Source organism: Natator depressus, chromosome 3, assembly GCF_965152275.1.
Source record: "Natator depressus isolate rNatDep1 chromosome 3, rNatDep2.hap1, whole genome shotgun sequence".
In the NCBI taxonomy this organism is placed as follows: Eukaryota; Metazoa; Chordata; order Testudines; family Cheloniidae; genus Natator; species Natator depressus.
Genome location: NC_134236.1, coordinates 104,817,693 through 104,841,777, shown reverse-complemented (window position 1 = coordinate 104,841,777; position 24,085 = coordinate 104,817,693). Strand labels below are relative to the sequence as shown.

At 43.7% G+C, this 24,085-nt stretch overlaps 1 protein-coding gene across 2 annotated transcripts in view; it reads left to right on the top strand.

The window, feature by feature from the left end:
- Positions 1 to 24,085, top strand: part of MAP3K5 (mitogen-activated protein kinase kinase kinase 5) — a 160,759-nt gene that overhangs the window by 48,634 nt on the left and 88,040 nt on the right. The window contains exons 2-3 of one of the 2 annotated variants that reach the window (XM_074948489.1): positions 749 to 888; positions 9,473 to 9,496. In XM_074948489.1, coding sequence (XP_074804590.1) covers positions 749 to 888; positions 9,473 to 9,496 — 164 coding nt within the window. The remainder of the gene's footprint in view (positions 1 to 748; positions 889 to 9,472; positions 9,497 to 24,085) is intronic. The other variant, XM_074948490.1, reaches the window with a different exon arrangement.

Sequence of the window (24,085 nt, the reverse complement as noted above, 5' to 3'; positions counted from 1 at the left end):
GGACTGCGGCCCGCATTCTACAAGCACTTACCCATGTGCTTTACTTTGTTCATGTGAGCAGAGTTCTGCATGCACAGACCTGTTGGCTGGGTCAAGGTCTATGTTTACATTGTAATTTGTGTTGGGGTACGTAGGGATTTGGGATTCCTCCCTCTTCTTCCATAAATCAAAATAAATATGTATCACTTTGTCTCTCTTGTCTTTTACTTCCTTCTGCACTGAATTTTAAAGGTAGATTGGTCTGTAGAATTTCAAATGTAGAGATTGTGGGTTTATCTTTTATCATGCAACGAGAGTGATACAGTGCAATTTTTTTTGTACATCTTTCCCAGAGTAAATAAATTTTGAGTATTTTTATGTACAAGTTAAAATACCATTAGTTTTTTCCACAATCCTAAATCATCATGTATAGGATAGGCAAATAGATCATGTGCTCGTGCAAGACTCAAAATGAGCTTTTCCGTTATCTCCTGTTCAGTGACATTCTATCCTTTTCTAGTTAGTGAAATGAAGTTCTGCTTTCTTTAAAAAAAAAAAAAAAAAAATGCTGTAAAGAGAAACCACTTCCTGCTGGTTATGCACTGAAAATTCAGCTGTGATATCTAAAAAGGGGGAAACCCTCCTGTTCTTTATTTCCGTCTTTAAAATGCAGACTCTGTCAAACAACAACTGGTGGAGGAGAAGAGCTTAGGTACTCCCCTTTCGGAACTGCATGACTTACGGTTATTCTTTTATTGGTTTTTTGCAGATATTGCAGTGGTGGAGATGAGTGATGCTTTCCGTCAGCCTTCCTTGTTCTACCATTTGGGAGTCAGAGAGAGCTTCAGTATGGCCAACAACATTATCCTCTACTGTGATACAAATGCAGACTCCCTGCAGTCGTTGAAGGTAACTCAAGAAAACGTTTAACACTTGCATATCTCTAAACATAGACTCAGATTACTGATGATAATGCAGAGACCATTTAAGAGTTCTGAAAAGAGCTACACAAATGATTAGAAGTTTGGAAAACAGTGACAGGCTGAAGAAGCTGTCTGTTTAGTTTATCCAAGAAAAGATTAGGAGGTGACTTGATCATGGTCAACAAGTACCTACATGGGGAAAGAGATTTCTAATAGTCAGTTACTCTTTAATCTAGTAGAAAAATGCATAACAATATCCAAAGATTGGAAGCTAAAGCTAGACGAATTTAGACGAAAAATAAAGAGCAGATTTTTAACAGTAAGGGTAATTAACCAATGGAGCAATTTTATCTAGTAATGTGGTAGATTCTCCATCACTTGGAGTCATTAAATCAATTTGGGATGTCCAATTTAGATTATCACAAATTATCGGTTTGATGCAGGGATTACTGGGTGAGGTTCTATGGCCTGCATTTTGCAGGAAGTCAGACTGGATGATCACAGTGGTCCCTTCTGGTCTTAAAGTCTATGAACCTATGAAGCACATCCTGATTTCCATATTATATCTTGCCAAACACAGATTGCAACCGTGTGCACTTTCCTTGTAGATTAAGGAAAACAGCCAATTAAAAAAGTAAAATATCTTTGAGAGTGCAGTGGGTATGTCCACTCTGTATTAGGAAGTCTGGAAACAACATGACAGCTGCCTCCACACAATTTCTTATAAATTTAAAGATGCAATGTACAGAAAATAAAGGCATTACTACCATTACTTCACATGAGACATCACCGATAAGCCTGATGCAGAGCTGTTTGGGCAGAGAGTGAAGCTCCAAAAATTTCCCAAAGGCTAATTTAAAAATGGAAATTGAGATTAGTACCTGTCTTTGCAGGCTTGCAGAAGCCTTGGACCCAAGTCAGAGATCATAAGGAAGGGGGTGTAAATTAAACATTGGTAAGCAGGCCTACGAAAGTCTAAGATGGGGCAATCTGCCTGCTGCTGAGCCAGATGAAAAAGTAAATCACAATAGTACAGATTTACCTCTGGACTTGGTCCCAGTGACCACAGGAAGGTTCCTTCCAATGGCCCTTGTTAAGAAGGGAAACTTCCAGGCCATGCACACAGTCATTGGAGACCTCTTAGTGCATGTCATATTAACTAGAATTGAGACTTGTAGTGGAAAACCATCATGTGGTGGACTGACATAGTGAAGTCTCGTTGGATATAACGTCTGAAGCTTGTAGCACTGGACGTTATTGCTTGCTATTTGTTACTCTTTCATGTCAGGGACTAATCGTTTCCTCTATGTGATGGGACACCCACTGCTCCCATCCTCTATGCTTCGCACAAACAGCTCAGAGATCGTCTCTCATGTAGATACTGTGCATTATTTACAGTATTTCACTCCATCACCTTTTACCTACTAGTGTAGTCACAGTATTTACCATGTCCTCTAGTTTTACTACCCCGTCTCCAAAGGTCGGGGGAGAAAAGATGTCTCCTTCCAGAGAACTTCTCTTTTGTCAGGCCCTATTAGACTTTCTCTCTCTTCTGCTTCTCCCCACTTTCACTTCCTTCCTGTGCTCTTTTCTCCAGTCTCCTTGTTAATGGGCTCATTAGCTGCTCAGCCCCAATCTGATATGTAATCAGGAACTCCTCTCCTTAATCAGGTCCTGCTTGGGGGACCTGATTGGTTAAACAGTGACCGGAGAGTGTTAGTTCAGCTGCTGATTCTCAGCATTCTGTCACACCCTCTAAGGCAAAAATGCCAACAGAGGATGTCGGAGGAAAATGCTCCATATAATACAGGAATTGTTTTCCTACTTTTTGTCAAAAACAAACAAACAAAACCAACCACAGTGTTTTTCTGTAGCAACTTTGCAAGACATACAAGTAATAAGTAAAAGCTTGAGGGAAATCCAGTTAAATCAAAAACAAACCTAACACTTTATTTGTAAAAAGAAAAGGAGGACTTGTGGCACCTTAGAGACTAACCAATTTATTTGAGCATCAGCTTTCGTGAGCTACAGCTCACTTCATCGGATGCATAAAGTGGAAAATACAGTGAGGAGATTTATATACACAGAGACCATGAAAAAATGGGTGTTTATCATACACATTGTAAGGAGAGTGATAACTTAAGATGAGCTATTACCAGCAGGAGAGTGGGGTGGGGGGAGTGAAAACCTTTTGAAGTGATAATCAAGGTGGGTCATTTCCAGCACATTTCCAGGAGTTAACAAGAATGTCTGAGGAACAGTGGAGGGAGGAATAAACAAGGGGAAATAGTTTTAGTTTGTATAATAACTCAACCACTCCCAGTCTCTATTCAAGCCTAAGTTAATTGTATCCAATTAGCAAATTAATTCCAATTCAGCAGTCTCTCGTTGGAGTCTGTTTTCAAAGTTTTTTTTTGTTGAAGAATATTGCTGTTGGCCAGCACTGGAGATTGAGCCGAGGAACTTCTAGAGCTGAAGTCATGAGTCTGTATGGTTTCAGCTAAAAACCAAGTGTTTGAGCTGAGAGCCCTAACAGACTCCCATTCTATGTAAACAGGGCACACTGGGTTACACTGTTGTTAGTGGACAGTTTTGCTAGTGGATAGTTCTTAACAGTCCATGACAGAGCTGACTTATAGGTGTGAATCCTGTATGCATTTCTACACCATATGCACGTTTCTGATGGGTGCCCTATGCTCCAGCTTTGTATCCTGATGCATAAGCAAGAGAGGAGGGGTGTGGTGTGGTTGGAGAGTGAGACTGGCTCTGGAAGAGCATCCTTCTGCTCAGTCCTGATGGGGGGGGAAAACAGTTGCTCCTGTCCAGTTGTAGAAATTACACTCCTGGGGGAATTCTGCACCACTGGGCATGCACAGAATTTATGTTTCCTGCAGAAAAATGACTTTCTGACAGGGAAGCAAAGGGAAGCCACAAGAGCGGTCATGTGACCCTCCCCAGCAGTATGTTTCGGGTGCCCAGGGCAGCCAGCAGAGAGGAAATCACTGTGGGGCAGGGGGCAGGATTGGGGAAGACCCAGTTGGTGGCTCCTACCCTGCGCTGGGCTCAGCTGCTAGTTCTGGCTGGGCTGGGGAGGATGGGATTTCCTCTTCTCCTGCACGGCTTATGGGGCCATGTCCGACCCACCTTCAGCTGTAAGAAGCTCTGCAACCTCCACCCCACCCCCACCGCGCTTCCTGCTCTCATCACTCCTCAGCATCAAGAGGAGAGAGCACTGTACAGGGAGCTGCTCCTCCATCTGTCCAAGCCCTGTGCATCCAGACCCCCTCATACCCAGACTCTCCCCTGAGCCTTCCCCCTCCTCCCACCCAGGACCCACCCCAATAAGCCATCCACACCTGGATCCCCACCCTACCAAGCCAAAACCAGCTGCACCTGGATCCCCACCCCACTGAGTCCCACTCCCCCAACATCTGGACCTCCCCACTGAGCCCCCCAGAGCCCCCTGACGAGCTCTATCCCCCTCACACCCAGACCCCCGTGCTAAGCCCCAACCACCTTCACCTGGATCCTGCTGCAAAGTCCCATTACTGTTGCACCCAGAACCCCCCAACAAGCTCCTGTGCCTCCAGATTGCCCCACGCAGAACGCTTTCAACCCACACCTGGATCCCCCTCCACTAAGCACCTCCACACTTGAATCCTGCCTTGCTGAGCCTGCCTGCCCACACCTGGTGCACCTGCCATGGAGGGGCAGGCCCCTGAGGTGTTTTTGGGGCAGGCCTAGTTCTTGTGCTATGTCAAGGTTGGGTGCAGCCTCACGGCTGAGTCCGTGTCCTGGGTGGGAGCTGCACAGTGATCTCCCACCTCTGTGCAGCCAGTGACCTGTTCTCCCCAATGCCATGCTGGAGCCTCCACATTTATTTGACAAATAAAATTTGCAGAATTTTAAGATATTGTGCACAGAATTTTGAATTTTTTGGCACAGAATGTAAAGTAGTACAGTAAAATTACTGAAGAGAAGCATGTGAGGCAGCTGTGGGAAGCAGCATGGGGAGTGGGGCTGCCTTCTGCTCGGGTGTATACTTTTGATTACCATGCAGGCTCAGTTTTCCTTGCTTCTGGCTGGAGTAGGATTTGGTTCTATTTTTGTCAAGTTATTTGCAGTTAGGCCCTACTTCATGAGTTAAGTTTCATATGACTCAGTCTCTTCCCCCTTCTCCCACTATCTTAGCCTGTTGGACTGTTTAGCAGTCTCAGGGTTTCGTCAGTTTGTACACCTCTGTCTGCTCCTGCTGCTCTCATGCAGTCTCTCTCTCTTTGACAGTGCTAAAAAGAAGAGGAAGGGAGATCTGGACAACAATTATTTTAGTTTCAGCTTGTGCTCAAAAGGTTGGATGGAATAAAGGAAGACTAGGGAATGCAACTGGAGAGCTCAGAGGGTTTTGCTTGTCATTTTCTCCCTAAGGAACTGTCCCATCAAACAGATTTCTGGAAGCTCTTACACGCACTCTGCGTGACATGCACACAAAATGAAAACATACCATTGGTTCCAATTTTTGCTAAGATTCTTTGGACAAGACTGGTAGCTTTTTCTTCTCTTTAGAATCCATATTGGTTGACCCAATCATGGTTACAGAGCAGATGTGTTTTGTAGTAATTTCTGTACCCCTGTTAGTAAGTTCATAAGCACTACCCACTCAAAATACTACAGTCTGCTTCCAAAATTTGCATAGTGTTATACTGGAGCCACTTCATATGTATGCCAAAGAAATGGATTTTTTTTTTACAATAATAAAGTATGGAAAGGTTAAAAAATAGTAACAAAAAGGATTTTTGCATGAATGCAATTTGTGTGTGCAGGAACAAGGGGAACAAAGTTTTAGCTGAAAATAGGCTCCTCCAGTTAACATAAAAGAGAATGAAAAGTCTGCCGCCCCACCCTCCAAAACACGTTTTCAGCTCTTTGGATTGTCACTGCAGTACTTGTGAATATATGTATAACACCTTATTGCTCTTGAGTTTCAATAGGTCTCATTTTACATATTATACATTATGAAACCATGGGTAGTGCTAGTAATTTCTCTAGAAATAGAACCATACAATGATTCGCATTGACTCCTTTCATGGCGAAAGTAGTGATGCTAAACTACCATATTCTTCCCTTCAACACACTGCATTACTTCTGCACTACAAATACTGCTTGAACACCCATGCGATTAAAACGTCTGCAGAAATGATCTTACCTTAGAATTTTTTTAAATATATATTTATGTTGGCTCCTTACCCACTGTTGACTTCTGCATATGTATAGAAGATATAGTTGGAATAATACTGCCTCTATTGAATCTTCACTGCCACCGGAGTTTTGGAACTACACCAATATTTCATATCCAGCCAGTGCAGAACTCCACTGTAAACTTGGACAAGGCCACCCAACCCTCTCACACAGTCATGTCTGACTACAGGAGTGTGAATAGCAGTGCACATCCAAGTGCTCTGCTGTAACTTCCCTGTCTGGACACTGCAGGCATGAACTAAAAGGTTCCTAGCTCTCATTAAAGAGGACTGTGTTAACACAAACTAGGAACCTTGATGTTTATCCCCACAGTGCCCTTATGGGGGGAGATACAGCACAGCATTCTGGTGCACACTGCTGTTTACACCACCATTGTTTGAACTGCGGGGCAGAGTAGACATGCCCTTGGATTTGTGAATAAAACTAGCATTTTGAACTTTCTGCTTGTGTTAATCCACTGGACAACACAGCCTTCTTTAAGCTAAGTTCTAGCCTGCTTTATTATTAAACATAAGAGCTACCTTATTGTTATACTTTCTGTTTGAGCATAGTGTTCTTCTGATTGTCAAAATCACTGTTAAAACTACCCAGAAAATGACTTAGTCACTGAGAAGTCAGTGTTTATAACCTGTCACGTACTAACAAATTTGTGGCTACCAGAAAGTTTCATAAATGCTCATTTTAATTACAAGTTTTATTTAAATTAAAATATAATTCTCAGTTTATAGATAGTGAGAAATATTTGTCGTCTATGCAAGTTTCAGAGTACGCTGCTGAGGAAGGCTCTGCTTAGGAGCAGCCTCTTTCATGTAAGTTTCTGTGGTTTACCCATATTTCTTTCTTTCTCTTTTCAACACAAGACTGTATTGGTCTGTGCCCTCAAAATAAAAATCTAATGACAAAATACCTATTTGAATTCAATTTTATTACTCCTTTTACTATGGCCTCATTGTCCACTGTACTGCATAAGTAATCAGTAAGGATGGGAATTTCAAAAGCACTATAAGGTGTCAGATGCCAAGCTGTTGACTCTCCATGGGAATTGGACACCTAACTCCAGTAGGCACTTTTGAAAACTCCACCCTTCATAGTTTTAAGGGCCTGATCCCACAAGTCCTCCATGTGCAGGACTCTTATTGAAATCAGCGGGAGCTCAGCATGCATAAGGCTTATAGGACTAGACCACAGGTGTCCAAATTCCCCTCAATGGGCCTGATCCAAAGCCCATTGTAATCAATGGAAAGATTCCCCTTGACTTCAGTGGGTTTTGAATCAGGCCCAGTAATGTTAATAGGAATTAGCAAGAGTACAAAAAATCTCTTAGCTATTTTAGATCAGGTTCTGGTTTGGTTCCTCTCTCAGAATCTTTGCATTGACTTCAGTAGGCTCTGGTTTAGGCCTCTACGCAGTTACAAAACCTCCTGATAATTGATAACCTCAGTGGCTCAACTAATGGTGGTGGGAGTCTTTAGGTGTATGTGTGGTGCATTTCAAGCCAATAGGTATAAATGAAGGTGTCACCACCAATGACCCATTGCCCTCCCCGCAGTTCCACCACTGCTCAAAACCTAGCTCCACTACTGGGTAACCTATTGAAGTTTTATAACAATACTTAATGATTTACTCTAGGTTTATTTGTACTGCTAGGACTTCTCATGGTGTATTAGCCCACACCAGTGGGGTGTAAATTCTACTGCGCACTCGTGTGTTGCACACTAAATGGCCCATGTCATCCCTGCTGGAATGCACTAAATCTCCCTAGTGCGTGTTAATATAGCGCCGTTTCAAACAGTATTGTGTTAATACGCACTAGTGAGCTTTCAGTGAATGCCAGCAGAGTCCACATGGGTCAGTTAGCCTGCGATGCACTAGAATTTACATCCCTCTGGTGTGGACTAATGCATTCTGTAGACAAGCCCTTATGTTTCTTAAGTTGGCTAGATAGGACTTGTTGCTGCTTTTTATTTATTTATTTTTAAAAACAAAAAGCAGGGTTTCCTGTGGTGTGCAGGAGAAATCCTGTTCACAATGGAAAGCCCCACTCCCTAGCTACTTTGGTTCCTGGTTTGGTAAACACCTATGGAAGTGCGTATGTGGCTCAGGAGGGATTCCTATGCAGTGAGATGCGCCCCCCTTGTATTTTCATCAGTCAGCTGTTAAAAGAGGGGTGATGTATGAGCACATGGCTTTGTATAATTATGGTTTTCTTCCCTCCTTTTCCCCATATTTTTAAATTTGGTATTTTTTAAATTTAAATTTTGGGTATGGGGGTAGGAATTCAGTAACATTTTAAAAATAATTACCCAGATTTTGGGAAAGCCGCCTGCAACTTGCAGCTCAAACAAGTATCAACAAAACACAGTAAATAAAATCCTGCCGTAGGGCAGGTGGGGATAAACTGACAAGTTGGCAGCTGTAAAGTAGTGGGATAAACATGCAGGTAGTCCATTCCTAACTTCAGACCCCATTGTAAATAACTGCCTGAGGCGAATCCTTACAACACTAAACATGGCTGCTGTGTAGTTGTTTTATATGTGCAGGCCTGAGATGTAAAGACCATTGGTTTGACACCTCCTCTATTTTTAGTGTGGAGATGAATAAGCTCAGTGCTACGCAGTGAAGCATGTGTAGACTGCTACACTGGATGGCCATTTGCTAATTCTGCTTCCTCTGGAATGGATACCAAAATTCCTATAGAAGCAGGATCAGGCTTCAAAAGTGGTTTTGCAAGCAGACTATCAATGGGGTGTGCAGGAAGAAGCGCTGAATATAACCATAGTGGGTTACCGTGTCAAAACCATGTCTGCTCCAGGAATTTTTCACACACCCCTTGCCTGAGACATATTAGTACAAATTAAATTTCAAGCCACTCAAGCAGTAAGTGGCCAAACTGGCTCTCAGTTATTCACACTAATAGTGCAGTTTGGGAATATTGTAAAAATATTTAAAATACCATTTACGCTAGTTTTACAGTCTCTCTTACAGACGGTGTAGAAATGATACCTGTTGAGTATAAATGTCTCACAAATTAGCATGGCATTCATCCTTAGGGCAGGGACAAGGACGACTGGTGTGCACTTTGATGAAGAAAATGTAAGAGAAATTCACAGTTCCGGTGATCTGTTAATATCTAAATACTTAATGTCTCTGCAGAGCCGATGCTTATTATTTACAGCAATTTGACAGAATGAAAATATTAACATCTACCCCCCCAAGTCTTCTGTAAATGTTTATTGGTGCCCAACAGTATTAAACACACACATCTTCTAAACGTTGTTCAAGTTCTGTTTTAATATTCATTTTTATTTTTACAGGAAATTATTTGCCAGAAGAATAATGTAAGTAGGAGTATTTTTAATTTTAAATTAAATTTGGATTTCTGTCCCACTTAACATTACTTATACTGTCCTGTTTCCTGCCTGGATCACTTAATATTATCCTCCTGTGTTTCCCATTATAGTTATTTCACATCGCTGTTGAACTACAGTTCTGAATGTTTGCACTCTTAGCAGCAAACTGTACACATCATTTCATAAACCTGTTGCTAGGTAGCATGCTCACCCCATTACCTTTTCTCTACCCTTCAATAGTGTTTTCCTCTCAGTCTCTCCTATTTTTCTTTTACACCCCCTCCCTCCCTTTTCTTTGCTACTATGTTTTTGTTCTCTCTTCTCTATCTCTTCCCTCTAATTTCTTCTTCCTATCTTCTAGTTTTCTTCCCCAGAACTGGTTTAAACACATGCAGTGTTGTCCTCCTGCTTGTAAAAACTGTATGCAGTATGTATATGGTACCGCAAGCATTGTGTGTGTCTGTCTGTCTGTCTCTCTCTCTCTCTCTCTCTCTCTCTCTCTCTCTCTCTGGCATACATGCATACTCAAACTCACCCAGCTCCCACCCACTTGCTATGCATATTCCTGTGCAGAGGCTGGGACTTCCACTCCCTCTTTTCACAGGAAAGATACGATACAATCAGTGGCAGATTAATGATTTTGCCGTTCCTAGGCCCAGAAATAATTGCCGCCCCCTCCCAGCAGCTCCCCGCCCCAGCTCACCTCCGCTCCGCCTCCTCCCCTGAGCGCGCCACCGGGTCCTGCTTCTCCCCGCTCCCTGCCAGTGCTTGTGCGCGAAACAGCTTCGTGAAGGAGGGGGGAAGGGGGCGAACGCAGCGCGCTCAGGAAAGGAGGCGGGGCCGGGGCGGGGATTTGGGGAAGGGGACCAATAGGGACAGGGAGGGGGCGGGGAAGGGGTGGAGTTGGGGTGGGGCCAGGGGCAGAGGGCACAATCTGGCACCGGGGGAAGCAGCCTCTGGCTGCTATTACAAATTTGCTGCCCCTGCAAATTTTGCCGGCCTAGGCCTAGGCCTTGTTGGCCTAGGCATTAATACGCCACTGGATACAATTACAGAGCACTTTGCACTGACTGTTGGCTCCTGCTGGCTCCCTGCAACAGCATTGACACTGTCTGGGTCTGCTGCTGCTGCAGAGTAAAAGATTGTCCTCTGCTGCTGTGCATACATCAGCACAGACCTAACAGGCATGGGTGGACCAGGTCTGATCAAACTAATATTACTCAGTACAAATCTGTGAGCAGACTTACTTGCCAGGTGCCATTGGCAGGTGAATAATGCGTGTGGTAGGTGGACAACAGTTAGTATGGGCAACAAGACAGAATGATCATATGCTAATTTTACAATACGAAATTCATTATATGTTTAAAATTAATTAACAGTTTGATTTGCTGCTGAATGTTTCCAGTGGATCCTTGCATTCCATTGTCATCACTGGAATGTAAATGGATGATAAGTAACAGTGGAGAACTGTCAGTGAAAGGGGTAAATCAGACAGGAAATTTTGGTTAATGAACTGTGTTTTTCTCTGGGTATTTGGGTGCAGTATTAGTTCCCTGAATGGGGAAGGGAAATCTGGTGAGATTGTTCTAGAAACAAGGTGAGGAGGCTGCAGAAGGTTTTACAAAATGAGGGCCTGTGGTATGGATCTCCTGTGACTTCCATTGAAATGACTGGGAATTGAGAGTGCTGGAGATGTGCTGTTCATCTGATATCTTGGTTCTGTGGCTGCCAGCCATTGAAGCTCTATACACTTCTGCAGTTCAGTATCCATTCATTTTTTGGAATTCATAGAATCATAGAAGATTAGGGTTGGAAGAGACCTCAGGAGGTCATTTAGTCCAATCCCCTGTTCAAAGCAGGACCAACACCAACTAAATTGCCCTGTAAATCTTCCTTTCCTTATGTTATAGACAGACTGCCCTGGGAGCCTGAGAGGATAGCCAGGTTTTAGGCCATTAATTTTTATAACAGTGTTGGCATAGAAATATTGTCCAAAACTCTCTTCGTTTATACCCATTCCATCCTGTTTACTTGAGCCGGCTTTCTTAGGAATTTGCCAATTTTACCTCAGATGATAGATAAACTCAGTAGTTGCAATCTTCCCTCATATTTTCCTGCATTTACCAATAGAAATACTCTTATTTATATCAGTTGCTGACTACTGCAAACACTGAGATAACTTTTTAGATAGCTAAATAAATTTATCTAAGACAAATGGCATGGTTTCTAAGAGGACTCGGAGAAATCAGTGCAGAATTTGGCCCTAAAACTGAACTTAAAATAGTGGTAGACTTTCTGATCATTTTCTGCTAAGAAATTGAAAAGAATGACAGGTAAAAATTCTTTCTTTTAACTTCTTGTAAAAGTGCTTGTGCAGGCTTTCTGAGAATTGATGACATAACTGCAACAAAAAGATCCTCCCACATCTTCCAGAGGTAAAAACAGACTAAATGATCATTTAGGCCTTTAAAAATAAGGAAAGGCTTGAGAGCAATGCTACTTCTGCTGTGAATTAGCTTGCAGTACTTTCTTGCAAAAAGTAGGTTTTTAAAGGCAAACATTTTGGTAAAGGGCTGATTGTCCTTGATATGAAAAGGCAAATGGAGGAAACCCTGCTATCAGGAAATGAGCAGGCAGTATCACATAGAGTAGACTAATGTGGAAACATTGCCTGTTAATATGTTTATACAACAGTTGCTGAGACTCAGTAAGAGGATTGTTAACTTGACATTACTACTCTGATTAAGAAATGCTCTATTTTACATCTAAATTGGAAGGGAGAATGGTGGACTTATCATCTGGCTTTAAAAAACCCCAGTTTCTATAAATTCTATATAAAATGTGTCCTTGGAGGATTATTGATGTTACCTGGGTGTGCTTAGAAACCTCTTTTTTGTGAGGAAGCAAACCCTAGTGCTTAGAACAGAGGAGAGCGTCAGCAGATCTGGGTTTTCTTCACAACTCCTCCAATGATTTATTATGTGACCTGGACAAGTCACTTGGAGAGGGATTTCCAAAGGGCAATTAGGTGCCCAGCTTCTGTTTTACTGTCAGTGGGAGTTAAACACCTAACTCCCATTTGTGTCTTTGAAAATCTTTCACTTAATTTATTTGTGCCTCTGTTTCCCTGGCTATAAAGTGGGTATAATTCTTGCCTGATAGGGTCTGTGAGGTCTGTTTAATTCAGTGTTTGTACAGTGTTTTGAGACTGAACTAAAAAATAAATTAGAGAAAGGTAAATCAGTGAACATAAGAACAGTCATACAATGCCAGATGCTTCACAGGTAATGAATGGAGCAAGACAATTATCGAGTGATCCATCCCCTGTTCCTACTCCCATTTTCAGAGGCTAGAGCCACCCAGAGCATGAGTTTGCATCTCTGACCATACTGGCTGTTAGCCATTGATGCACCTATCCTCCATGAAGTTATCTAATTCTTTTTTGAACCCAGTTATAGTTTTGACCTTCACACCATCCCCGGCAATGAGTTCCACAGATTGACTGTGCATTGTGTGATGAAGTACTTCCTTTTGTTTGTTTTAAACCTGCTGGCTATATAGTGAAAAGTAGTATGTCCTTCAGGGAACACTATTATGTTACATGATCTTGTAAGTTGTAGTTATATAAAGGATCTTTTATTAGGCATTGAATTGAAACACATGAATAGTTATCTGAAAAAATGTTTCCATTCCCTGAAACGCTAGTGAGCGGTGTTTATATAACATACATATATTTCCAACAATCAGGATCCCTTGTCACCAAGGGGTTAAATGAGTCGCAAACTAGGGGTGTGTGTATGTGTGTGTCATAAGTAATTGGTGTTTGTTTCTTTTGAACTTTGTCTTCCTACAAAAATTCATTGCCAGCTGTTTTGTTTTTTGTTGCAACATGATATTCTCCTTCAGAGTAATAGCTAATATTATACCGGTAGGTTAAACTACAGAAAAATTTTTGTGGGCAGAGTAGGGGAAGATAACAGCAAATGATCATTTCCTGTTACAATGTGATTTTATAGTAATCCAGTGGATAAAGTCTGAAAACAACAAAAGTATCTATTCTGTGTATTGCAATAACCTTAGAAACATAGGTGGTTTGATGTTTATGCGTTTAAGCATAGTTTTTGAGGTCAAAAAGGCAGCCAGTGGAGCCATTCTAAAAATTCTTGTGAAAAGGAATGTTGTTTTTAAAAAAAATACTGGCATATAATGGCTGTGTTGTATGGATGCACTTTGCTTATGCTAGCCGGTCGATTTCTATTTAATTCAATGCTCTGTGGTTTACATGTTACTTATTGGGACAAATAGCTGCAGTTCAGGTTAATGGCAATACCAGTGACTTTTATTTCAGTTCTAATTGGAATATGTGAAAAGTTAATGGGGATGTGATGTGGATGTTTTGAGTCAAACAAAGCTTAAGCTATGTAAATGTTTTCTTAATGGTACAGTATTTCTAAAAATATTACCAGTATTTCCAATATTACCAGTATTACCAAAACTCATGAAATAGCTCCTTGATAAAGAAAAGAATCATTGAGCATCCCATATGTAACCCTTCTGCCAGGCCAAGTTGATAGCAGCGAGGGCCGGGTTCAGTACACAGGGGTTCCCTCTCATCAAAGCAAATACAAAACTGGCTCGAGCCCCCACCCAGTGACCTGGGAAAATCTTACACACTCCCTGGGTGCCTCAAAGAGGCAATACTTCCCCTCTTGCAAGCACAGAGTCTCGGTGTAGTAGAGAATCTTTAATAACATGAAGTAAACGACATCAGCATTAAATTGGGGAAACACCACAACTAGTGTTCATTAACCAAACCATGAGCAAAGACCCACCCCAGAAAATTGGGCCACATCCTTTCCCTCGGGTTCTTGAGTCCCAGAACCCAAACGTCTCTTGAGTCCAGCAATCCTCAAATCACCCAAAATCCAAGAAGTCCAGCCCCAGAGTTCAAAAGTTCATCTGCATAGTGTTCCTCCCCAGTCTGGCTAAAATGTGCCTGTGTGTGGGGGAAAGAGGTAAGGGGTACCTTACGTGTCCTGAAGTTGACTGCCCCACAGGGCTCTGCTCTGCTACGCTGTCTCACGAACGGCTCTGCTCCACCGTGACCGGCTCCACTCTGCACAGCTCGCTGTCTCACGAACAGCTCTGCTCAGCTCGCCGTCTCACAAACACACCGCTGTCTCACGAACGGCTCCGCTCCACCACGACCGGCTCTGCTCTGCACAGCTCGCCGTCTCACGAACAGCTCTGCTCTGCACAGCTCGCCGTCTCACGAACAGCTCTGCTCAGCTCGCCGTCTCACGAACACGCCACTGTCTCACAAACGGCTCCGCTCCACCACGACCGGCTCCACTCTGCACAGCTCGCCGTCCCATGAACAGCTCTGCTCAGCTCGCCGTCTCACGAAAGGCTCCGCTCTGCACAGCTCGCCGTCTCACGAACAGCTCTGCTCAGCTCGCCGTCTCACGAAAGGCTCCGCTCTGCACAGCTCGCCGTCTCACGAACACACCGCTGTCTCACGAACAGCTCCGCTCTGCCAGCCTATCCACGAACAGCACCACTGCACTCTAGATCTTCCGGCTCCCCACTACTTGACACAGTGCTCAGTGATTTCAGCTCATAGTAGTGGGGGCCTTAGTGCTGGTGCACCATAAGGCCAAAGTGAATACAGCACAGTACCTGTAGCAAGACTCTTAATAGACCCAAAATTAGCTCTGACATTCCAAAGTGGAGAGAGACAGAGGTGCAATTGGTGCTTCAGGCCCTCACAAAGGGGCCCACACCACCAGGTACTAATACCTGTCTCAAGTCTCTCTCCCTTCACAGAGTTTTGGAACCCATGTCCCTTGCCTAGCGAGTGCTACTCAGTTGATGGTGAGTCCCTCCATCATAACAAAAGGCCAAGTACAGTTCCAAGCACAGTTCCCATAATCAGGGTAATAACAATTTACTCTTCCCGCCCCAATAACAAAGACACTGGGGATCCTCCAACAGCCAAAGTGACCATTTGGGCAGTTATGGCCTCATTCTAGGCGGGGTGGGTGTGCCTATGCAAATTGAGATCAGCCCCTGAAGTTCTTTTCCACTACTTGCCACACCTCACCACCAGATGTCAGGGTGGAGCCCATCCTGACTCTGCTTACACATACATTTTAAGCCCCCTCCTTACACTATATTGGAGCAATAAATAATCTCAGCAGTTTCCATACGTATATGAAAATCGAAAATAGTTGGTAGACTGATCACCTCTAAGATCAGTGCAGGATGGAGAGGAGAATAGCGTCTGACACAAAAGGAGGGGTAACCACCTCTGCGGCAGTGTTACTCCCTTCTGCTGGACCCCGTAAAAGGCAGGTTCAGGGTATCCACATGGGGGAGGGTTAGGGAATAGGGAGGCTGGGGTGGGCTAGAGGGATGTATATTTTTCCCCTGTGGCCCCTGGGAGCTATGAGTGGAAGTGTTATATAGTTTGTGACTGCAATATTTTTCCACAGCTCCTCTCTGACGGCAGAGTCTCCATTTAAGGCTTGTCCCGAGGCATTTCTTAGGAAGCCCTGGCAGTGCTGCTCCAATGGAGCCCTGGTGTGAGGGATCTGGCGTGGGGCATGCCAGAGACCCATTGTGGCTGAGGAGGTGTGGGGCCTCAGGTTGGTGAACCTGACTGTAGAATGGGTTTGGGTTTGGGGACTGCCCCCGTGGTGTCTTCCACACAGTGGCAAGGAAGAACTTCTGTAATCTACACCTATCCCCTGAAACCAGGGGCGACGGTGCACCATTTAAAGTTGTTGAGCCTGCCCCACTCTCATCCACAGCAGCTCCAGTCCTGTGGGGCTGACCTGGCTGCCTGCTCCAGCCTGTTGGCTCTCAGTACAGCATGCAGGCAGGGCTCTCCCCTTGCAACATCCTACCCTGCCCCCTTCTTGACACTGATGCCACTGTATTGCCATCTCTGAGCTGGTCTGGGCTGTGGCAGGCCAAAAAGTGGTTGGGCCAAGGCATGGGCAGCTCCCACCAGTTCTGCATCTTATGTCTGACAGAATGATCTGGGAGGGAAGCCTATGAGAGTTAGCTCACAAAGTCAGCCTCCATTACAGTTCCTTGCTACAGGTTTTCCTGTGGGGCGGGTGGTTTGATGCTGAGGTATCTAAGTAAAAGCAGTGGTTCTCAACTGTGGTCCACTGTTTGTTCAGGGAAAGCCCCTGGCGCGCCGGTCTGATTTGTTTTACCTGCCATGTCTGCAGGTTCGGCCGATCGTGGCTCCCACTGGCAGCGGTTCGCCGCTCCAGGCGAATGGGGCCTGCGGGAAGGGCGGCCAGCACATCCCTCAGCCTGCGCCACTTCCAGCAGCTCCCATTGGCCTGAACCTGCGGACGCGGCAGGTAAACAAACTGGCCCGGCGCGCCAGGGGCTTTCCCTGAACAAACAGTGGATCACAGTTGAGAACCACTGAAGTAAAGGAATGTTCATGTGGTAGTGCAGATACCACACGGTGCTAACTGTGGATAATTTATTGCATTTTTAATGACAACCCCAGTATTATTATGATTATCTTATTTATAATAGACGTGCTACTGTCGTGCCATAGGCCATGATCAATATATTGAGGCCCCATTGTGCTAGGTGAGGCGAGCAGGTGGTCAGTGGTAGCAAGTCTGGTGGTATATAAAATACTATAACCTCAGTGCTCACTTAATGAGCAACTGTTCAATATTTTTTCTCCTCATTGTTCAATGAATTATTTACTGCACACCACTCTAACTCTGCTCTTACAACGGAGTCATGAATTTCCTCGTGGGCTTTTCTGTGGTGCTTATAACTTTAGCATGTAAGTGATTCAGAAACCTGTGAGATGTGGGAGTGCTGTCATCCCATGTTACAGATGGGGAGCTGAGCCACAAAGATTAAGGTCAAAAGTATCTGCTGATTTTGGGTGCCCAGTCTGAGACATGTAGGACCTGATTCTTCAGAGTACTTAGCACTTTACATGTTCAAAGCACAGCTCCCATTGATTTCAGTTGGAGCTGAGAGTGTTCAGCTCTCTGCACATCAAACCCCAGGGTCTCAAATCAGGCATCCAGAAACTGAGGAACACACAATTAGTGACCATCTGTGAAAAATTTGGTTTAAGTGCCTTGCTTAGCATCACATTGGAACTCTATGGCAGAGGCAGGGGTAGAATCCAGTTCTGTGCCCGGGTGGCATTCAGCTGCCTTACTCATAAGACTGCCCTTTCTCTTCCTGCAATCCTCATCTCATTCACTAAACACCTGCCGTCTTCTGCAACAAATGAGGCAGGAGTCCTAAAGACAACAGTCTCCTTCACTACATAACCCTGATTTGTCCCCAGAGCAGGTCCACACTGTGCAAGTAACTGAACTTGGAGGGAGCATGCTCAGTTGCTCTGTGGGGATGGTGCATGCAGTCTGCTCAGTGCTCGGAGCTGTGAGAGGCTCAACCCTGCTCAGTGAGGATGGAATCTTCTAAGAAGTCTCTCCTGAGCATGAGTGAATTGTGATTTTTTTCAAAGGCTTATAATTTGGCCAAATGTGGGTGTTTTTTCCCCCACTGGAACAGCAACAGACACATCCCCAATGAAAGGGCCCACTCCCTACCAAATTTCAAGCCCCTGCTCCAAGGTTTGGGTGCACCAGAACATTAACACTTCAAAACAACAGCTTTGCCTTATCCTTGGGGACAACTCAACTATTAGCTGAGGTTTTCAAAATCTCTCTCTCTCTCTCTATCTCAAACAGCTGGGGCTAGATCCCACCCAAGCTGCCCAATTTCTTCACAAATGGTTAAAGATGGGCAACGTTATAAACACCTGAAAATAGAATATTGTGACAGGAAGGGTTGGTAACCTAAATAATAGGTAGTGCGACCCGCTCTGTTTGTTTATTTAATTTTATATATATAATTAAAAAATAAATAAACAGAGCGGGTCGCACTACCTATTATATATATAAAGAGAGACAGGGTGTGTGTAAGGGAGTGTAAGGGAAGGAAGGGAAAGGTGTAATCTTGGGTAAATACAGTAGGATATTTTTGATTTGTTCCGTAAAGTGAATTTAGATCAGTAAACCTTGCTGACTCTTTCATATTTTGAGTTCGTTGACCGATTTATCTGTTACCTGGGTTCTCCTTGGAAGAATCTAGGACACTTTTATGAGGAAATCTGTAATGGAGACCATCAAAATCAGAGACTGAGTCCTCCTATATGGACTTGTGGCACACAAAGGCTGAAAAAGACTAAGGGTCTTATTTTTCCCTTAGTCCACATATGAAATGCACAGTGATCATTTCACATGTGATGCAAGGTGAGAATGTACCTTTAAATCTGGACACCGAATGAAAGTGGGACATGATTTATAGATCATTCCTGATATCTTTAATGTGCCCTGCTCTTTAATTGACTTTAAGTCTTGGGTCCAATTCTGTCCCCTTTCAAGTCAATAGCGAAGCTCCCATTCGCTTCAGTGGGAGTAGAAACGCCCATACTGTGTATTTGTATTCATTGTAACATCAACACATGGAAAGTTGATTTGATTACTGAAAATTCTCTGGGAAAACAGGTTTAATAACTTGTTTTAGGGTTATGCCATCTGTTACACACAGCACCATGTGTAGTCAGAGAGCTGCCGTCTTTGACAAATTTACATCAAAAATGCTAAAATAATCATAACTATGCCTTAAGAGAGCCAGCAGGAGAATTGCAGAAAGCTGACGTGAATCATAATGTGAGAACCCATAGGAAGAGTATTTCCTAGCATCAAGACTGTTGGCAACTTTTCCCTCAGATAATGAAAATAAAAAGCTAGATTTGAGGGGTTCTGGCTGTGTTGGTTGGCTGTGCACTAGCAGATTCTCTCAGCCCATAAGGCAAAGGATTGCAATTTAATGAAGACTCCTCTTCCTGTGCAGATTCCCCCTTTCCTCAGGTGTGATCCTGGAGATAGCTGATAGTTAGGGGATCCCTATAGAGGTTATGCTGTCAAGAGGGTCAGGGACCTAGAGAGGTTGGGAGACAGTGGTTGAGGCAACTGCACAGTTGCCTCTTGCCTGGAGTGAATCCTCCTAAATTTGTGGGTTTGTTGGGAGGAACCTCTAACCCCTTCCCTAGAATGTCAATTCCTACACTGACACACAGCATGCCGAATAAACCATTTATTTATTTATTTAGAGCATGGTAGTGCCCACATTGTATGAGGTGCTTTCAATCACATAAGACGACATGATCATCTCTGAATCAGATTGTACCAAGCTTCCATTCCCTCTATTCAGGAATAACCTGTGTGGAGGATAAAGGGGCTTTATAAATGATGTGAATAACGAAAGGAATGTAGATTTGCTTTCCTACTTCTAACGTTCAGAACGTAATTAAAGTAAATACTAGGAACTTTTATTGTATCTTAAAAGAAACAGAGTAGGGGCTTTTTTTTTTTTTAAAGGGATGAAAAAACAAGACAAAAAGGAGTGTTGGGTACAGACACTTCTAGCTGTGAGCAACACAAAGTCTTCTGATAGTTTTCATAGTTCTAGGTACTAGATTTAACCTGAAAAATGCTCAGAGAATAAGCCTTGAAGGTTGTTTAGTAATAGGCAGTGAGCTATTTCAGTGAGTGAAGGGATATTATAAAAATATATCACTTAAAACACTTGTAAAAATGAATCACTTGTTTAGTCACTAGGCAATAAACATTTGCTCACATATTACTGACTCCTCTTAGAGCTTCCATTTTCTAATTAGTCTGACTGGTTTGATGAAATACACCCTGTTTTACTGCAATATGGATAATCTCTTAATAAGAGGCCTGATTCTGCAAGGTGCTGAAAATTTTGGCCCGAGTCCAGCAAAGCATTTATGCATGTGCATATCTTTGTATGTGTGTAGTCCCACTGACTACAGTAATGATGGGATTCTAAAAAGAGCTGATTGGAAAGCTTCCCAGAAGAAGAGCTCTGTGTATGCTCACAAGCTTGTCTCTCTCACCAACAGAAGCTGGTCTAATAAAAGATTTTACCTCACCCACCTTGCCTCTCTGATTGGAAAATGGAATTTTTGTCCAATTGTATTGTCGGGGTGCCATTTCTACCCACTTTAAAGGCTCCTTTACAATGCCAGAGTGGCAAAGAAGGGGCACTTGTGTAATTGAGAACTGGGCTTTTTGTCGTATTCATGTCAGTAGTGACAAGGCGGGTGACAAGGCAATATCTTCTATTGGACCAACTTCTGTTGGTGATAGAGAGAAGCTTTTGAGCTTACACAGAGCTCTTCTTCAGGTCTAACAATTTTCTGTGTTCTTTGCTTGCTGCTTTCTTGAGGGCCAGAAAGTAAATTTATATTTCATTTCAGGCAGTGCAAGTTGAGCAGTTGCTTTTTTTTTGTTTGTGTTTTAACAGGAAAAAATGTGTGAGACTATAAGTTTGCTTGCTTTATTATTCCATTAAAAATTATATTCGTGCAAAAAAGTAAATTCAGGATTGGGTTCTCAAGAACTGTTGATCAAAAATGAATGAAAAGCACTCAGATACACTAAAGAAAGAGCAGCTTTCCTGTTTGTAGGGTTATGAAGGGGTTAGTATTCTGTTTCTGGAGGTGATCCAAGAATCATACCAGAATGAGCTTTTGAGTTTTGTGGGTTTCAAAAGCTGAAAAACATCCTTTTCCAGTGTTGTTTTTTATTTAAGAACTCCTCTTGACAATGTCCCAGAGGTCTCAAAATCTTCCCCACAAGCTAGTCACAGTTTTATTTGTTTTTTTTTTAATTTTCTGAATAAGCATCAGGAAGTAAAATACCCTAAGAATAAATCACCAGCCACATAAGCCTTTCTGCTAGTTCTGTCTCCCTAACACTCCTCCTAAGAAAAGACAGTTAATTAGAAGTAGGATGTACCTTCACTTCCTGTGTTGGCTGTAGGCCAGTTGCTGCCTTTCCTTATCCCATAACTGGAGCCGAGGGAGGGAAGGTTAACTATTATACCTGGCTAACCTCTTTTCCTCTCTTCATTTGTGCATATGGCGGTTGGGCTAAAGCACCCCACCTTTCCAAGAGGGTACATCCATTAGCATTATGGGTATGTTTGCACTGCAGTCGCTGGGTGCGATTGTAGCTCTTGTACTGGTAGCAGTGAAGCTGCAGCAGCTCAGGCTTCAGCCACCTGAGTAATTATCCAGGATGCCAGTGAAGCTCCACTGCTCCCCCGTACCTAGCTAGATGAACAATGGGTCGGGTACGTCGGCACAAGGCGTAGTCACAACCCATGACTGCAGTGCAGTGTCTTACATTGTTTCTCGCTGGTGAATAAAAGCCATTTTGGCTTCTGCTTGTTGTACTCCTTGGATGCTCCTCAGGGTGGAGGTAATAGGGGGAACAAGACAGTGATACCCCCCTTCCCGTGACCTTTAGGTGTATATGTGATGTCTTGTCACCTGACAACAGGGGCTCCTGTTACACAGGGCTGGGTGTGACTCCCTGCTCAAGGCATTTCAGCATGGCACTGTAGCCCCATGCACAATGCCACTCACTCAAATTTGGCCTGGCCGCCACTCCATCATGACAGAGGGGCAGCCAGGCCAACCTGAGTGGCGCTGTGACCCTGTGTGCCAAGTAACAATGGCTAGAGTGGGGAGCTAGCCCATGGGACAGGAACTATTGCTGCTGAGTGAGTGCAGGGCAGGCTTACTGTCTGGCACACTCCTCCCCTTCTCCCTCTATCCCTGAGCCTCCCTTCTGCACTGGTCTGGGATTAGGGTTGTGGTTCCAGGGCAGAAGGTGCTGCTGCAGGTGGTCGGTGCCCTCTCGGTGGGGCAAGGAGGAGGCAGCAGCAGCAGAATGCAGGTACCCCAATAAAGACCCATCACCCTTAGGTTGCAAAACTTTGCTCACCACTGCTGCTGATTAAATATTGTAAGGCCCTGGTCCTGCAATTCAGTGTTCATGGGTGTGCCACTGACCTGCTATGCCCATGCACAGTGAAATGCAGGATCATGACCTAAGTGTTCAGCTAGGGGGTTTGTAGTTGTATGGAGGTTTGTAGATTCATCTCATGTAAAACCCTACACATCACATAACCCCTCTCAGGCTCTGAGTTAGGCTCAGAAGTGGAGCTTGGGGCCTTGCACAAGCCATCTGAATTGGGTGCAACTTTCACTAAGCGCATTTAAACTTTGTACTTAGCAAGTCTGAGACTAAAAGTTATATTTCCAGACTGCCTAGAAGGTCACTTAGTTTAAGATTGTAAATAAAGGGCAAAAAAGTAGGGAAAAAAAATCTATTTGCTAAATTTTGTTTTACAGAAGGAACAGTGCTGGATGTTGAGAGTAAGAATGATCATGTGGTTCAGATATTGGATCATAATTCAGGAGAGCTTCTGCCACTGACTTCTTGTGTGACCTTGGGCAAATCACTTTATCGCTCTGTACCTTCATTCTTTGTTTAATAGAGATAATAATCCTAGAAAGCAGTGTGGTCTGGTTGTTAGCCTATTGGTCTGGGAGGACTCCTGGTTCAGCACTGAACTCACCTGTGTATGTCTGTTTCCCCCTCCCCTCTTTTGTCTCTCTGGTCTATTTAGATTGTAAACTGCTTGGGCTAAGGCCTGTCTCGGACTGTGTTTGTGCAGTGCCTCGCACAGTATGACCCCAACTGGAAAATACTTAGTACTAATAATAATGTCTACTAAGGCACTGGATACTTTTTCAGCAGCCCAGCCTAGACGGTCAGCCTCTCTCACGGTTTTCTAGAGTCCACCACCATCATACCATCTGCCTCATGCTATTTCTCAATATAATGGGCTAAATTTTCAAAAATAATTTCCTAAACTGCATTTACAAACCAGAGAGTTTGTGTACACAAAACAGATTTATACAGGTAACACCAGCAATTTAATGTTCAGAAACCAGTTTTGCATGCAGAAATACATGTTGTGTACAATTCATATTGCATGTGTGCACATTTGGTTGGTGGGTGTAACTTAGGCTCCTGAGTTTGAAAGTTTTGGGAATCAGAATCATAGAATATCAGGGTTGAAAGGGAACTCAGGAGGTCATCTAGTCCAACACCCTGCTCAAAGCAGGACCAATCCCCAACTAAATCATCCCAGCCAGGGCTTTGTCAAGCTGGACCTTAAAAATATCTAAGGAAGGAGATTCCACCACCTCCCTAGGCAATGCATTCCAGTGTTTCACCACCCTCCTAGTGAAAAAGTTTTTCCTAATATCCAACCTAAACCTCCCCCACTGCAATCTGAGACCATCACTCCTTGTTCTGTCATCAGCTACCACTGAGAACAGTCTAGATCCATCCTCTTTGGAACCCCCTTTCAGGTAGTTGAAAGCAGCTATCAAATCCCCCCTCATTCTTCTCTTCCGCAGACTAAACAATCTCAGTTCCCTCAGCCTCTCCTCATAAGTCATGTGTTCCAGTCCCCTAATCATTTTTGTTGCCCTCTGCTGGACTCTTTCCAATTTTTCCACATCCTTCTTGTAGTGTGGGGCCCAAAACTGGACACAGTACTCCAGATGAGGCCTCACCAATGTCGAATAGAGGGGAACGATCACATCCCTCGATCTGCTGG